This window comes from Lepidochelys olivacea (assembly GCF_965140295.1).
Source record: "Lepidochelys olivacea isolate rLepOli2 genome assembly, chromosome: 11".
In the NCBI taxonomy this organism is placed as follows: Eukaryota; Metazoa; Chordata; order Testudines; family Cheloniidae; genus Lepidochelys; species Lepidochelys olivacea.
The window spans coordinates 47,187,941-47,203,300 of record NC_140421.1 but is presented as its reverse complement, the minus strand read 5'-3'; the positions used below and the strand labels follow the sequence as shown (position 1 = coordinate 47,203,300).

At 36.5% G+C, this 15,360-nt stretch overlaps 1 protein-coding gene across 2 annotated transcripts in view; it reads left to right on the top strand.

The window, feature by feature from the left end:
* Positions 1 to 15,360, top strand: part of CERKL (CERK like autophagy regulator) — a 96,924-nt gene that overhangs the window by 75,751 nt on the left and 5,813 nt on the right. For both annotated transcript variants that reach the window (XM_084642797.1, XM_084642796.1), the window contains exons 5-10: positions 4,380 to 4,522; positions 10,486 to 10,560; positions 11,851 to 12,028; positions 12,324 to 12,392; positions 12,781 to 12,809; positions 12,893 to 13,001. In XM_084642797.1, coding sequence (XP_084498923.1) covers positions 4,380 to 4,522; positions 10,486 to 10,560; positions 11,851 to 12,028; positions 12,324 to 12,392; positions 12,781 to 12,809; positions 12,893 to 13,001 — 603 coding nt within the window. The remainder of the gene's footprint in view (positions 1 to 4,379; positions 4,523 to 10,485; positions 10,561 to 11,850; positions 12,029 to 12,323; positions 12,393 to 12,780; positions 12,810 to 12,892; positions 13,002 to 15,360) is intronic.

The following is a 15,360-nucleotide window of genomic DNA, read 5'->3' as shown; positions in this document are numbered from 1 at the left end:
CATACATTGCTTTGTAAAACTGCTTAATAGCTGTTTAAGAAACAGAAAAAAGACACTAGCCACAGCAGTACTTTTACAGACAAAAGCATTCTCCTCTATATCCACAGCAGGTGGGAGTTTAATTACCTACTACAGAAACAATGATTAAGTACCTTCATGCAAAGGATTGCTGGTAGTAGGGTTTTATGCCTTGGTATATCCCTCAAATGTTTTCACAGAGTCAGGATTAGCTCTCTTGAAATGGGTTTTAGCCTTGTTTTATTATATTTCTGGCAATTAATAAACACTGACACACATTTATGGCTTGATCCTGTAACGTCCTGTTCTGTCCCTCATCCAGCAAAGAACTTAAGCAAGAGTTTAATTTTATCCATATGAGTAATCCAATGGCGAGAATATTCAGCACCTTATTTAAACTATCTTGCATAGCTGATTTATACATAAGAGTTGTTAGATAGTTATTCACATATAATATTTAATTTTCCTCTGAAGTACAAAGGAATATACATTGGAGAGAGCAGAAATAAAGGGTATTACTGTTGTATTTAGATTTTAGAATAGCCAATGAAGCAGTGAAGTTTTGATCTCTTTCCAGATATGACTATACAGTTATAGTTCTGTTATGCTTCTGAAGCCACACTCTTTTTTGTATTTTCAGTTATATCTTATATCTGCCACTTGTGGTGTCCATAAAAATGCATAGAGCAAAATTTTGAGCTCAGCTGTCCTGACGTACGTCTAGCGTACATAGTCTTCAATGAAGTTATTTAGGATTTACATCAATATATATGAAAGCAGAATTTAACTCAGTGTTTTGGCTTTAAGGCAAGCCTTACTAAACATAACTCAAAGTTACTGCCATTTAGTCCCTGCACTTGCTACTAAATCACAGTAAGGCTTCCAAAGGTTCACACAGACCTGGAGCCAGTGACCAAATAATTGATATCCTAGCTTTATCGGCTAGAGTCCCCATGGCAAACCTTCTGTTACGAGCACATGGACCACCTTCAATGTCATGGCATAAAGCTCTTTTCCAGGCCCCATCCCTTTCCAGTCCCTGAATGTTTTAGCCCTCCATTCTAAAGCTGCAGCCAGCTTCTTTGAGAGGCAAAGATGTTTCAGTTCATGTCACGAGACTCTTGCCCACCAGTTTTTGACACTCAAATTATTTACCACTTTACTTGAAGCAGTAGAATGCCTCCTCTACTTACCTGCCGCATCCATATGCAGGTACATCGAATAACACTCAAATCAGTGACCTGAAGAATATTTAGGCCTATGATACCACAAGATATACCAAAGTAGTGTGAAACAGAATGTGGCAAATGCATTATGAGAAAAATTCTTTCCTGAACTAAATAAGATGAACTGCTAAATGTCTTTGTGCCATCTGGCCCAAAGCAGAAGCTTGCCCCTTATATTCCAGCACCTGTTTGCCCAGCAAGTTTTGAGAGTATTTAAAAATCGAATTTATTTTTCATTATTTATATTATTTATTTTCTTTTTGAATTGTGCCCAGTTTGGATTATAAACATAGATTTAACAGTTAGGCTTTCATTTGTAGTCTGTCTGGTCAATTTTATTTTCTAGTTCCTATGTGTAACTTTAAGTGAGTGTTAATGTGTTTTGCAATGACCAGATTTGGTGATCCTTTTTATGTTGATTAGTATCTTGCTTCTCAAACAATCTCATTGAGACTATATGGGATTGCCTGCAGGAGCCAAGGTACTACAGCATGTGAGTAAGGGTGGCAGAATCTGGCACAGTACTAACAGTGGAGTCTTTCTTAAAATAGGTAATACTGACTTGTCACAGGATAGCCTTAATAATAAAGAATAACACATAGAAATCATGTCATTGTGAAGAATATGGGGAGTGCCTGTAATAATTCATGACTATTATATATTCTGTTTGTCTGATTGCTCTTGTGTTGTTTCCTATGTGTGTACGAGGGGTTATTTTAAAGGGCTGCACATACACAGAAAGAGGTGCACTCAGAGAGATCAAGAAAAAGATCAGAGTGCAGTTAGCTCTATAACTGTGACAGTCATGTTGAAAAGAAGAAACCAATGCCTTGTAACATTTATAGATTCATAGATATTTAGGTCAGAAGGGACCATTATGATCATCTAGTCTGACCTCCTGCACAACGCAGGCCACAGAATTTCACCCACCACTCCTGCAAAAAACCTCACACCTATATCTGTGCTATTGAAGTCCTCAAATCATAGTTTAAAGACTTCAAGGAGCAGAGAATCCTCCAGCAAGTGATCCGTGCCCCATGCTACAGAGTAAGGCGAAAAACCTCCAGGGCCTCTTCCAATCTGCCCTGGATGAAAATTCCTTCCCGACCCCAAATATGGCGATCAGCCAAACCCTGAGCATATGGGCAAGATTCATCAGCCAGATACTACAGAAAATTCTTTCCTTGGTAACTGGGATCCCACCCCATCTAATATCCCATCACAGGCCATTGGGCCTATTTACCATGAATATTTAATTACCAAAACCATGTTATCCCATCATACCATCTCCTCCATAAACTTATCGAGTTTAATCTTAAAGCCAGATAGATCTTTTGCCCCCACTGCTTCCCTTGGAAGGCTATTCCAAAACTTCACTCCTCTGATGGTTAGAAACCTTCGTCTAATTTCTAGTCTAAATTTCCTGGTGGCCAGTTTATATCCATTTGTTCTTGTGTCCACATTGATACTGAGCTTAAATAATTCCTCTCCCTCTCCAGTATTTCTCCCTCTGTTATATTTATAGAGAGCAATCATATCTCCCCTCAACCTTCTTTCAGTTAGGCTAAACAAGCCAAGCTCCTTGAGTCTCCTTTCATAAGACAAGTTTTCCATTCCTCGGATCATCCTAATAGCCCTTCTCTGTACCTGATCCAGTTTGAATTCATCCTTCTTAAACGTGGGAGACCAGAACTGCACACGGTATTCCAGGTGAGGTCTCACCAGTGCCTTGTATAACGATACTAAAACCTCCTTATCCCTACTGGAAATACCTCTCCTGATGCATCCCAAGAGCGCATTAGCTTTTTTCACGGCCATATCACATTGGCAGCTCATAGTCATCCTATGATCAACCAATACTCCAAGGTCCTTTTCCTCCTCCGTTACTTCTAATTGATGTGTCCCCAGCTTATAACTAAAATTCTTGTTGTTAATCCCTAAATGCATAACCTTACACTTCTCACTATTAAATTTCATCCTGTTACTATTACTCCAGTTTACAAGGTCATCCAGATCCTCCTGTAGGATATTTCTGTCCTTCTCTAAATTGGCAGTACCTCCCAGCTTTGTATCATCCACAAACTTTATTAGCACGCTCCCACATTTGTGCCAAGGTCAGTAATAAAAAGATTAAATAAGATTGGTCCCAAAACCGATCCTTGAGGAACTCCACTGGTAACCTCCCTCCAGCCTGACAGTTCACCTTTCAGTAGGACCCATTGTAGTCTCCCCTTTAACCAATTCCTTATCCACCTTTCAATTTTCCTATTGATCCCCCATCTTATCCAATATAACTAATAATTCCCCATGTGGCACAGTATCAAACGCCTTACTGAAATCTAGGTAAATTAGATCCACTGCGTTTCCTTTGTCTAAAAAATCTGTTACTTTCTCAAAGAAGGAGATCAGGTTGGTTTGGCACGATCTACCTTTTGTAAAACCATGTTGTATTTTGTCCCATTTACCATTGACTTCAATGTCCTTAACTACCTTCTCCTTCAAAATAGTATTTACACATCAATTATTATTATTATTAGCACCACTGTAAATTAAGATACCTTATCTATAAATTATTTTAACGCCTTCTGAGTTTTCAATAAATTATTGAAAATAAGCAGTATTTTATAATTTTGGATTACATTAGTATGTTATCAAAAAGAAAAGGAGTGCTTGTGGCACCTTAGACTAACAAATTTATTTAATTTAATTAGTATGTTACGTATGCTAGCATCAACAAAACAAGAATGATATGCTTCTTGCCACTGAAAGAAATAAAAAGAGTGCAGGTGAGATAGAGTACTAACATATTCAGATTTCCCATGTTTATTAACCTACCTGTCCTACTTCAGATTTAGAGCTGTCTAGTTACTGAACTTGGGAAGTGATGTTTCTCTTAGTCTTTATGATCTGCACACTCTGTGTGTGTATGTATTTCTCTATATGTAACTACAATTCAAATACCTAGAAATTATTTTGTTTTTAAAACCTATTTAGAATATAAGTATTTGAATTGTCCTTGTGTAGATATTTATTGTGTTACAATTGTCTTTCATTTATGGATCAACTATGATATATGAAACAAAAGTATTTATCTTGTAATGCTGAGCCTCATAGTTGATTTTTTTTTTTTTACAGGGTGGTTTGTGTTGGTGGCGATGGGTCTACCAGTGAGATAGCTCATGGTCTACTACTTAGAGCTCAGATGGATGCTGGGAGAGATACAGATTACATTCTTTCACCTGTCAAAGCACCACTTCCTCTTGGCATTATACCAGCAGGTGAGAACAGAAGATACAGATTCATTTAAGTACCTTTCTTAAGTCTCTCTGATATATTATAGACTCTAAGGCCAGAAGGGACCACTGTGCTCATCTAATCTGATCTTCTGTATAACACGGGCTATAGGACTTCCTTGAATTAATTCCTGTTTGAACGAGAGCATATCTTCTGGAAAAACTATCTTGATTTTAAAATTTCCAGTGATGGAGGATCCACCACATCCTTTAATAAATTGTTCCAGTGGTTAATTACTCTCACTGTTCAAAATTTGCCTATCATTTCCAGTCTGAATTATACTGTTTCAGCTACTAGTATAAATAATAAATAAATCTTATTTAGATTAATTCACAGTAATGGCACAATCAGTTCCTTACCTGTGGGAGGATCCCCCGGGAGAGGAAATTTTAGTTCTCCGCCTGCTCCACCTCCCCATTCTCAAGTTCCATGGGAGGAGCAAGTTTCATCTCCATGCCTTCATGGAAATGGTGCCATCCTTGTGGATGTCCCTGGTGTCCTCCTACTTCCTTCCACCAGTTTCTTTGGCAGCATCTCCATTGGAGCAGGCTTCCAGGAGCTCCCCTTTGTTGCATGAATAGTAGAATCTCAGAGTTATGAACACCTCAGAATGGAGGTTGTTCATAACTCTGAAATGTTTGTAAATCTGAACAAAATGTTAAAGTTGTTCTTTCAAAAGTTTACAACCGAACATTGACGTAATACAGCATTGAAACTTTACAGAAGAAAAATGCTGCTTTTAACTATCTGTGCTTGTTTCATTTTAAATTTTCTTTGTCAAATCTTTTTTTAAGACCCTCACATCTTTTTTTTTTTTTTTAAGTAATTTATGTTTAACACAGTACTGAACTGCATTTGCCTTTTTTGGGGGGGTGTGTGTCGTGTCTCTGCTGCCGCCTGATTGCATATTTCTAGTTCCTAATGAGGTGTGTCATTGACTGGTCAATTCATAATTCTGGTATTTGTAACTCTGAGATTCTACTGTACTCTGGACTAGGCAGAGAGATTTCCACAGAGTCCAGAGAAAGGGATGATACTGCAGAGGTGATTGAGAAACCCCCATGGGGAAAGAGGGATATCTATGCATGGAGAGTCCCTTCTGTTTGTGGATTTAGGGGGCTGGGGGGGCAGGCTGATTGGACTTCATATTTGTAACTGCATTTTTCATGTATCCTTTATGACCAGTAAGGAAAAAAATGGAGATATGTCTTTTCTGTAAAGCTAATGGCCATTCATACAGTACTTTTTTAATAATTTCCCATAAGAAATATTGAAGTAAGTGCATGGGTTGCCTTTGGAATGATTTCAGCTATCCATATTCCTCTCCTTTTTAAATAAATCATGGTAGTCCTTTGCAAGTAGTATTAAAGAACTTCAACTTGCTTTTGCTTTTACAAACTGTAAATAACAGCAAAAACATTTTCAAAATGCAGTATTTAAAATAAGCAATAATTAGTAGAAAAATATGATGGATTATATTAGATATGATTTAAAGTACACAAAAACAAGGGAATGGTTTAGTGAGAGACCACACAATGATCTCAGCTACATGAAGCAAAATAATGTTAGGCCAGCATTCTGTCCTTCACATGTCATTTGAGTTGCTGCGAATGTGGTGGTGGTGTTATGAGATGGAATCTCTCCAACTTTTTACTTCATGCAATTTGGATGAGCTTAGGTTACTGTTCCTCTTCATTAGTACTTATTCTCTTGAGTTTATTAATAAGGAGTTGTACATCACAACCAAGAAAGATAGGTGCACCCAAAGGAATGTGGATTTAGAATATGTTTGGGAGTAAGTTGAACTGTAGGATGATTAAACTAATATAAATAATGAGAATATAATACATGCCTTTTAAGAGAGAGTTTTATATTTTTCTTAATCATATTTTGGTTAAGTATTATGTCATGCTGATTATATGTACTTCATAAATTACCGGTTTTGGATAAAGTAGTATATTTGTGTGTATTTAAAAGATATAGCTATAGATCATTAAGTAATTTTATAAATAAATTCACTGCACAAAATACCATGCTTTTCTGGTTGAGATGACTAAGAATAGAAGGTATTTTAGAGAGTATATTATTTACACGGATTAGAGTTCATTTTCTGCCCCTTAGAGTTGGTATAAGATTTAGAGTGCTAAGCAGCAGTTTTCAAGTTTCAGCATACTTGATGAGAGAGGACTGCTTTTGGAGCAGTTAGCCTCCTGGAGAGAGAGACCCAGAGGGAGTGTGTTTTTACTAAAATACTTCAAGTCAGTAGACCAAGCTGCTGTATTGTGGTCAAAATCAAATGGATCAGATGTAGGGAAGCCTGCAGTTGTACTGCTGGTCATTAGCAATAGTGTTTGTTGCTATGGGAACTACTGCTAAGGCACTGTACAAAGGGATTCAGATAGAGGGGGGAAAACTGGAAGAACATAAAAATAAAAAAGCAATCCAGTTGTTATAAAATAAGAGACAATCTATACACTGATGATTCTGATCCTTATCATCCTAAATAGTTAACTTAAATAAATTTGTGCTTTCCAATTAATTGGACAATAAAAATATTACCGAGGGACTGTTAATTTCTATGATATTTCAGGCAAAGAATGAAAGTGTTAGTGCAGTTTTCATGAGAATTTTAGATATGCTTGACTAGGAAGTCATTACATCACATTTATCTGTTTGGATGTGGGAGACATTAACAGCTTTATGAATATTCATGTTGTCTGGTTAATTACATTAATTGTTTTGCAGAAGTGCATGTACTTCCAAGAACAGGGTTGTTGTTTTTTATTTTTTTTACAATTTCTGCCTGGTACTCCATCATGCTTGAGATGAACTATTACACTTTTGTCATAACTCTGATGCTTTGAAGAGGGGAGAGTGAGAAGTAGCTTATTGTCAGAGAAAGAAGGGAAAATTCTAACTAGAATTTTATTTTTCTGGATAAAAAAATCTGTTGTAATTTTTTAAAATATATTTTGTGATAGTTCTGTAGAATAGTGCCAAAAGTTGAATCTTTTTAAAAACAAATAGTTTATTATGAGTGGTACCTAAATATTGAAGGCTAAATAATGATTGCACTCTGTAGCTTATGGGTTCATGGCATTCATTTTCTCCCTCTCCCTAAAGTGACAAGGTGCAGAGGCACCACACAGTCTCTGGTAAATGTAGGGTAAATAACATCTCACACCAGAAAGGAAGGAGGACATAATTTGGGAAATTAATAAATAGCTTAAAAAGGCAAGCAAGTATACTTTTAATATTTTGCCTATATATTGTCTGCCTGTTTACTGTTTACCTGTGTTATCTGTAGGCTTTTTGCAGTACATTGTATGTCTGTGTAATCCTGGTATGATGGGATCCTGATGCTTTATTGGGGTTGCTGGGCACTACCATCATATATATGTTAAATAATACAAGTTTGGTTGGGAGAAAAATGTTGTAGCATATAAGTGGATGTGTTCTAGATCTGTTCTTAATGGTACTGGTGGACAGGATCTTTTCTGAGCACAAGTCCCAAATTATGTCCCTTTTTTTTTTTTTAAATGTCCACAAGTATTTTGCCTCCTTACATGAGACGAAAAAAAGGTGGATTGTTGTCTTGTCTTCAAGTGAAAATGTGCATGTTCACGGCTTCTAGTCTAGTACATAGTATATAGATTTAAGAGGAGGGTCCAGTGCTTGGGGCCTATTTGTTTAGTAAGGACCTGATCAAACTCTCACTGAAGTCAATGGGAAGATTGCTGTTGACGTCAGTCAGGTCCTAGCCGTTCATAAATTCGCTTCAGGCTGCAGTAGCAAGTTGCTTCTGCTTAAATCAGGCAACCCCAACAGTGCAAAACAGACTGGTCCTGATCTATCAACTGTATTTCACCCTATGCAATGTCTTTATTGGCTTGATCCCTAAAGACAGCAAGTGGAAATTTTTCAAAAACATAGCACCCCTATTGCAGTCAATAGAAAGCAAAATTATTTTTGAACAGTTTCTAATAATCCAATTTGTGTGGTTTTGGGGATTTTTGTACGCATACCTGTTTTTTCTCCTACTGTAATTCTGGAGAGGGAATTTTGCATTTAAAACCCCTAGTAAGTCATTAGTATCAGTACGCAAACTTTCCCATCTTTTAAGTACTGATGGAGTTGGGATTCACGCAAGCACTTACATAACAGGTATTAGGCTTGCAAAAACAGTTTTGTTTTAAGATTGGAAAATGATTCTAACCAAACCATTTTGAACAACTTCATTTATGAAATGTCATGCAATGGTTCAGACCCTGTGCTTCAAACTCCAGAGATTACATGTTATAATGGCCTTTAAAACATAAAATGGTATTGAACATGCATTTGAGATTCTTTGCCAAAGATAAATTTTGAGGTCAATGCTGATTAGTTAATTTTCTAACCAAAAATGTTTCAAGTGCTATACATTATAGTATTACAGACACTGAATTAAAAAGCCCACAGAATTGTATCTTATAGGGAAATTTTTTTTAGAAATGATAATTTTGCTTTGTATTTTGACATCTATTGTACAACCACTAAAGGAAGGGAAAATCAAATAATATGGAGAAAATACTTGTTCTGTCAACTGAATGATGGATTTATAAATTGTAGATGGAATTTATGAAATTGTTTTCTGTGTCTAGTTGTAATGTCCTATTAGTGTGCTGCATAGCAAGTTGATAGTATTTCTTTTGAACCTGTCCGTTTCCATTTTCACCTCAAAGTACTTCATAACACTAATTTAACATTTTTTTTTGGTTTTAGAAGAGAGAATGCAATTGAATAAAAAGGTTAATTGTATAACAATTTCTTTAGCAAAGAAGAGATGAATGAGTCAGATTAAATTTTTAATTCTTTAGAAAAAATACAGCTTCTTTAGAATTCTTAAAGTTTGGACAATATTCTCTATAGAATTTCTATTGCATTCACACACCCTGATTGTTTCCATGAGGTGCATTGCAAAACTGAAGATGTAAATTTCAAAGGTGGTTCTACACGCAGCATCTTGTTAGATGCATTCAATTCTTTCCTTCCTGTGGTGTAAATCCTGGGGTCATTACTCAGAGCCTCATCCTCTCAGGTACTGAGGGCTTCCCATGACTGGCTGAGTACTCTCAACTCCTGTTGAACTTCATGTGAGATGAGTTCACTGGAAATACTAAGCATTTTGTGGGACTGACCTCCCAGTTCTTAATCAATCCTTACTCAAGAAAACTATTACAAAAAGCAGTACGAGTTTCACTGAATAAGAACCTCAGGATTTGGTATTAGCTATATATTTGGATGCATAGCGCCTCCCAAGTTTTGTAATTCCTCCCTTCAGTAGGACATCGGAGATATCGATGTTTCTTTGTTGCAAACATGTACCTTTCATTTTAGTGCAAAATATTGCTTTTAAGTTGTTTACTTTCTTAGTATTAGGGTGTGTAGTTTTTTTGTTAGTAGATTTTCTTGTGTTCGCATGTGATTTTCTGATAGCCAAGTTAAGTGCTGTGAAATTTAAGGTGGCCTCAGGTTTCCAAAATTTTTCATTGCTGCCACAAAGTGTTACCTACTTTTAAATACCCTTTTCAAAGATCCACACTCCTTTGCCTAGCTTTTTTTTTTTTTGTAGGCCCAAATTGTGTTTATTGCTAATGGACTTGAAGTGAGGATTGTTATTTTTTGCGTACATAGGAAGGCAGTAATCAATAGGCAGAGGATGATGCATAGTTTACAATTGCAACATAACTTCTATTTACAAGTTACTTTATATAGTAGACCAGGCTAAAGAGTCTTGCCCTGTAGAGTAGAAAGTTTATTCAAAGGAATCCAGTTACAAATTCAACCAAATTCTTCTTCCTCAAAAGTCTATATTGAGTGAAACATCGTTTTATTTATTTTGTTTTGTATTCTCCAGTCTATCATTCAGTACCATTCTTATAACAATTGTTTGTATTAATTTTTACAGGTTCCACTAATGTTTTGGCTCATACTCTTCATGGAATCAACCATGCAGTAACTGCAACATTACATATTATAATGGGTAATTCATAAATGTGTTATCAGAAGCTTTCAGATAATTAAAAGACATATTACTTAAAAAATTGAATACATGTTCATAAAGGAAGAGTGCTTGCCTAACAAATCAATGATACTTTGTTGTGTCAGGGTGAAGTTTATATCATAAAATAGTTTGGTTTGAAAGGGACCTCTCCTATGAGATCTAATCCACTGTGTATTGTAACAAAGTTGATTCTCTAAACTGTTCTTGATAAACTATTCTTGGGTATCTAGTATGACTATTAGTAGCTGCATCGATGAGAGTTCACCACATTCCATGGCAGATGGTGTCATTGATTAACTGGTTTATACTGCTTTTCTTTTAATTTAGTAAGTTAGGAAAAGCCAGAGTTGAACAGGCAACCTTTAACTCTGTCCCTTATGTATGTGCATTATGATACACAATTCACTGGCCTGATCATACTTTTTTAAAATTCAGGATGCCTGCCTAATAATAGTAGGAAAAATGGGTGGTACTCAGTGATTGAAGCAATTTTTATCCTCATCTTTCGGTGTGGGTTCAAGGCATACCAACAATTTCTGGATGGAAGTAGTTGTTTACTCCACAACATGGCATCATTCACCATCCAACGTGCACAATAAATGGGGCAGAATTTCTAAGTATATGAAAAATAATATGTGATTATGCTATTCAATATTATGTGTATTCAAAAGGGACAGAGTTAAGGTTGCCAGTGGAATCTTAACTTTGACTTTTCCTGAATTTTGAATATTTCACTTTGCATCATTAATGTTCCTTTTCAAGGCAGATTTTTGTATGGAACTGTATTGACTTTCTTGAAAAGAAAAATGGGGGAAAAAAACCCTGTTCCATCAAGTGTAACTGCTTGCTAGACCTTAGCTGAATGCTTTATTGGTTAATATGTCAATCGATGCAAGAGCACTTGTTCCATTTCAAATATTAATATTGAACATGCCCCGGTACATTAGATTGGAAATTTCACTTCACTTTCTTTTTCACATATGCACAAATCCAATGGAAACCTGAGAGAGAGAGAGTTTATTAATGATGATTTTCATTCAGTTTTTATAGGTTCCCATGTCTCGAACATAGGCAGCTAGTTTTATCAGATAGAAACCAGCATGTATGTTTGAAGTATGTTTTAAAGTCCTTATAACTTGGCCAATGAAAACCCAGTTTTCACCTGACCATCAAATCATGCATCTCTTATGTAAGGGACTTTGTGTAGGTAAGTTTAGGTTGCAAACTAATGGAATATTTGCAGCTTTGATGTCTGCTGTAATATTTCAGGACATATACAACCAGTGGACATCTGCACTTTCAGTAGTCCAAGCAAGCTTCTTCGTTTTGGGTTCTCAGCTATGTTTGGTTTTGGTGCAAGAACTCTGGCTTTGGCAGAAAAGCATCGCTGGATGCCCTCCAACCAGCGGAGAGATTTTGCTGTAATTAAAACACTGGCAAGTCTAAAGTATGCTGGTTTATTTTCAATATTTTTATTTTCCTCATTAAAATGTAATGTGATTACCCTCAGTTTTACCAGATGTTAAATATATATTAATATATTTCTTAATGTTTATAAAAATGAGACTGCAGGCAGACACTTTTCAGGTTTTACCATTGACTTCCTTGCAATGTCACCATTTAATTAGGAGAAGCTTCTGTATATTCAGCATCATCATCTTAAAATTATTTTAACCTTGATAAAAGCAGATTTAGCAGTCAGAATATTGGTTTATGTGGAATGAATGTCAATATTTTTCTAGGCCAGAGGAATGTGAGTTATCATTTCTACCTCTGAAAAATTCGCTGCAGGGCTCCCAGGAGAATGTTACGTAAGTAAACCTGACTTAAACAATCCTGTATCTATACAAGTATGTATCGTTGAAGATAAAATTAGAACAAAATGAAATATTGTTTTGATGCAATATTATAACAAGGCAAAATGGAACTTTTTCTTTTAAGATTGATTTAGTTAACTATTAATTTTTCCCTTATATAAAGTATTCATTAACCTTGCTCTGTTGTTTTACTTTTGATGTTAGCAGTACAGAGGACCTGTCAGACAAGCGCTACTCCATTTTTGTTCACTTTTTTCCAGTGTCAGAGATCTAATTTATTCTTAAACTGTAACATTAAACATTGTTCAATTACTTTAAAAATTTTATTTCTTTACATTCTTTATTATTTTAATTGTTTTATGTGACACATTTTTATTTTTAGAACGAAGAAAGAGAGACTTAAAAAATCTGGTGAGTTTCAAATTAAATTGTCCTGAAAAGTGAACTGTGTTTGGTTAAACTAATGTAATACCAAATTACTCTGTTTTATTTAGACAGCAAGGTTCAGTGGCACACAATCCAAGATTACTTCCTGAATGTGAGCATTATGGCAATCCCATGTCTATGTTCAATGGCACCAAGAGGCTTGGCACCTAATACCAGGTCAGTACGGGTTTAAAGAATTAGAGTAATGTCTATAAATTCTGACATCTTATTCTAAAACCTTGGCTTTTCCTGGAATGCCTGCCTGTGTCTCGGGCAGTCTAGACCCTCTTGTAGTGGGGGGAGGATGGACTGCACTTGACTCCATAATCTCAAGAATTGTAATCAGTTTTTGGATCAAGTCATCTAACTAGAATAATCATTGGATAATTACTGTGATTAAATTAGTTGACAAGACTGACTTAAGTAGTAGTCATCAAGTAATCATCTGTCTCAGGTTTCTTGATAGGAGGAAAAGTGGGTCATGGATTTCTCATAAAAATTCCTCTTGAACTGGAATTCTTCAGTTGGGAAAGTCATGTTGATTTTTTTTTCCCCTACCATAAAGAATTTTAAATGCTTATTTTGTCATTTTGACAAATTCAGGAAACACAATTTTTACTAATCCCTCTAAATTAAAAAGGCATCTCTCATAGTTTCAGGGGAACTGCGTAGTGTTGGTGATTGGTTACGAAAGTTAGATCTTTTCACCTTTAGCTAACTAATCTGAATATAATCCCAGATTGAAATGTTGAAAATATTTATCATCTGATAGCTAGCAAAGTATGAAAAGTGGTAACTGTGAATAGTGAGTTCATAATCAACTGTGTCCCAGCCATTAGCCCATTTTAGTCAGAAGAACTGGACAAATAGCCATTGCATTCGTCAGTCATGCAGTCAGTTTGCCTTTACCTTGTGCCTGTTTTTTCTGCAGTTTCCCAACTGTAGGGGATGTTTTGGTTTCACATACCACACCAGATCTCATGCAACTTTCATTGGCTTTTGGCAAAAGGCTACTCACCACTAGGTATAATAACTTGCTTTGTTCGCTTCAGCCCCTCTTGCCTGCCTTGTAAGCAATTTAAATAGATATTCTTCAGAAAAGCAAATTCACCAATCCATATGTACTCTTGGGATATGGCTCCTCTGTGGGAGATAGTTTTACTGAAAAGTTTTCATACCAGAACAGTCTTCCTAGAGAGGGAAATGTAAGGCATCATAGCCTGGATTATTATTATTATTAGTATTTATTTGTTTATTAAGAGAAAAAGTATGTACTTGAAGATAGTATGTTGATGTTCTATACTGTTTAGAAATCTATTCTGTCAGCATGTTCACTCTCAGTGCAGTTTTCCAGGCAATAGAAAAGGTTCTGTGTAGATTTTAGGAAGAAGGTCTTTCAACTTTCCTCTCTCATCCTCTCTAATCTATCCCCTGTCTTTCAATGGTTGCAGATCTAATGACACCTCCCAGGCACTGTTTAGAACCCAAGTGCAGATGAATTTGTTTGTTCCCCTCCGCCCTCTCCCCCCCAGCATCTCAGATAACAGTGTACTACTGTGTCTTCGACACAGCCTGAATTCCAGCTGTCAGCACTGTTCTTCTAACAAGATGGCCAAGGAGAAGCACTCAGCTAGATAAAGAGAGGGGTGCTTTCCCTGCAGGTGCCTCTTGCAGCACAGTGAACAGCAGCAGCGCTGCACAGGGTGGAAGATCAAATGCTGCACCAATTGCAGCAGGAATGTGAGCCATTTGTGAAGCACTTGGCCACCACTGCAACCTCGCCTACTGTCTTCACTCCAACTGTCATGTTTCCCCCCGAGAGCCTGTTCATTTGCATCTTACAAGACATTTTGATCAGACTGAATACATTGGGTCTGACTGACCACTGTTCGTGTTAATCCAGTTTTACAGCTACTAGTCTAAAGCCTCAAAAGTGACTATGATTTTGGATCCCTCGGTATTTGGGTGCCCTGCTTGAGACACCCTAAAGGGGTTGGTTTTTAGAGTGTAGGTGCTCGGCACTTTCTAAAAATCATCCCCCTTGAAAGTATCTCAGTGGCACACAAAAATGGAAGCATTCAAAATCACTAGTCACTTCTGAAAATGTGGGCCATAATGACTAAATAAGATATTGTTGCACAAAATTATATGCCTGCCTGGCAGAATATGTGGGTTTCTTGATCATAAAATAGTGAGCTAGAGAGAACTTTTCAAACACCTCCTTTACCTTGCATCCCATCTCAGAAAACCTCTGCAACATCAGATGACTCCACAACAAAAAAAGATTGTCCCAAACTAAGAGTTGCCACTGTAGAGGATACTCTGCAGAATGTTGAGGTCCACAGGGATGTAGCAATGCAGAATTCAGTGTGTGCAAAGGCAAAGTCCCCAGCAGGGGATAAAGCCCATTCAGAAAGATTTATGGCAGCATTTTAGGAAGACAGTATCTTAAATTGTAACTTTCAGATTGAACATTGGCATCTACTTCTTAGCAGACACTATACAATGAAATTATCATCCTCATAGATGCTGCCTC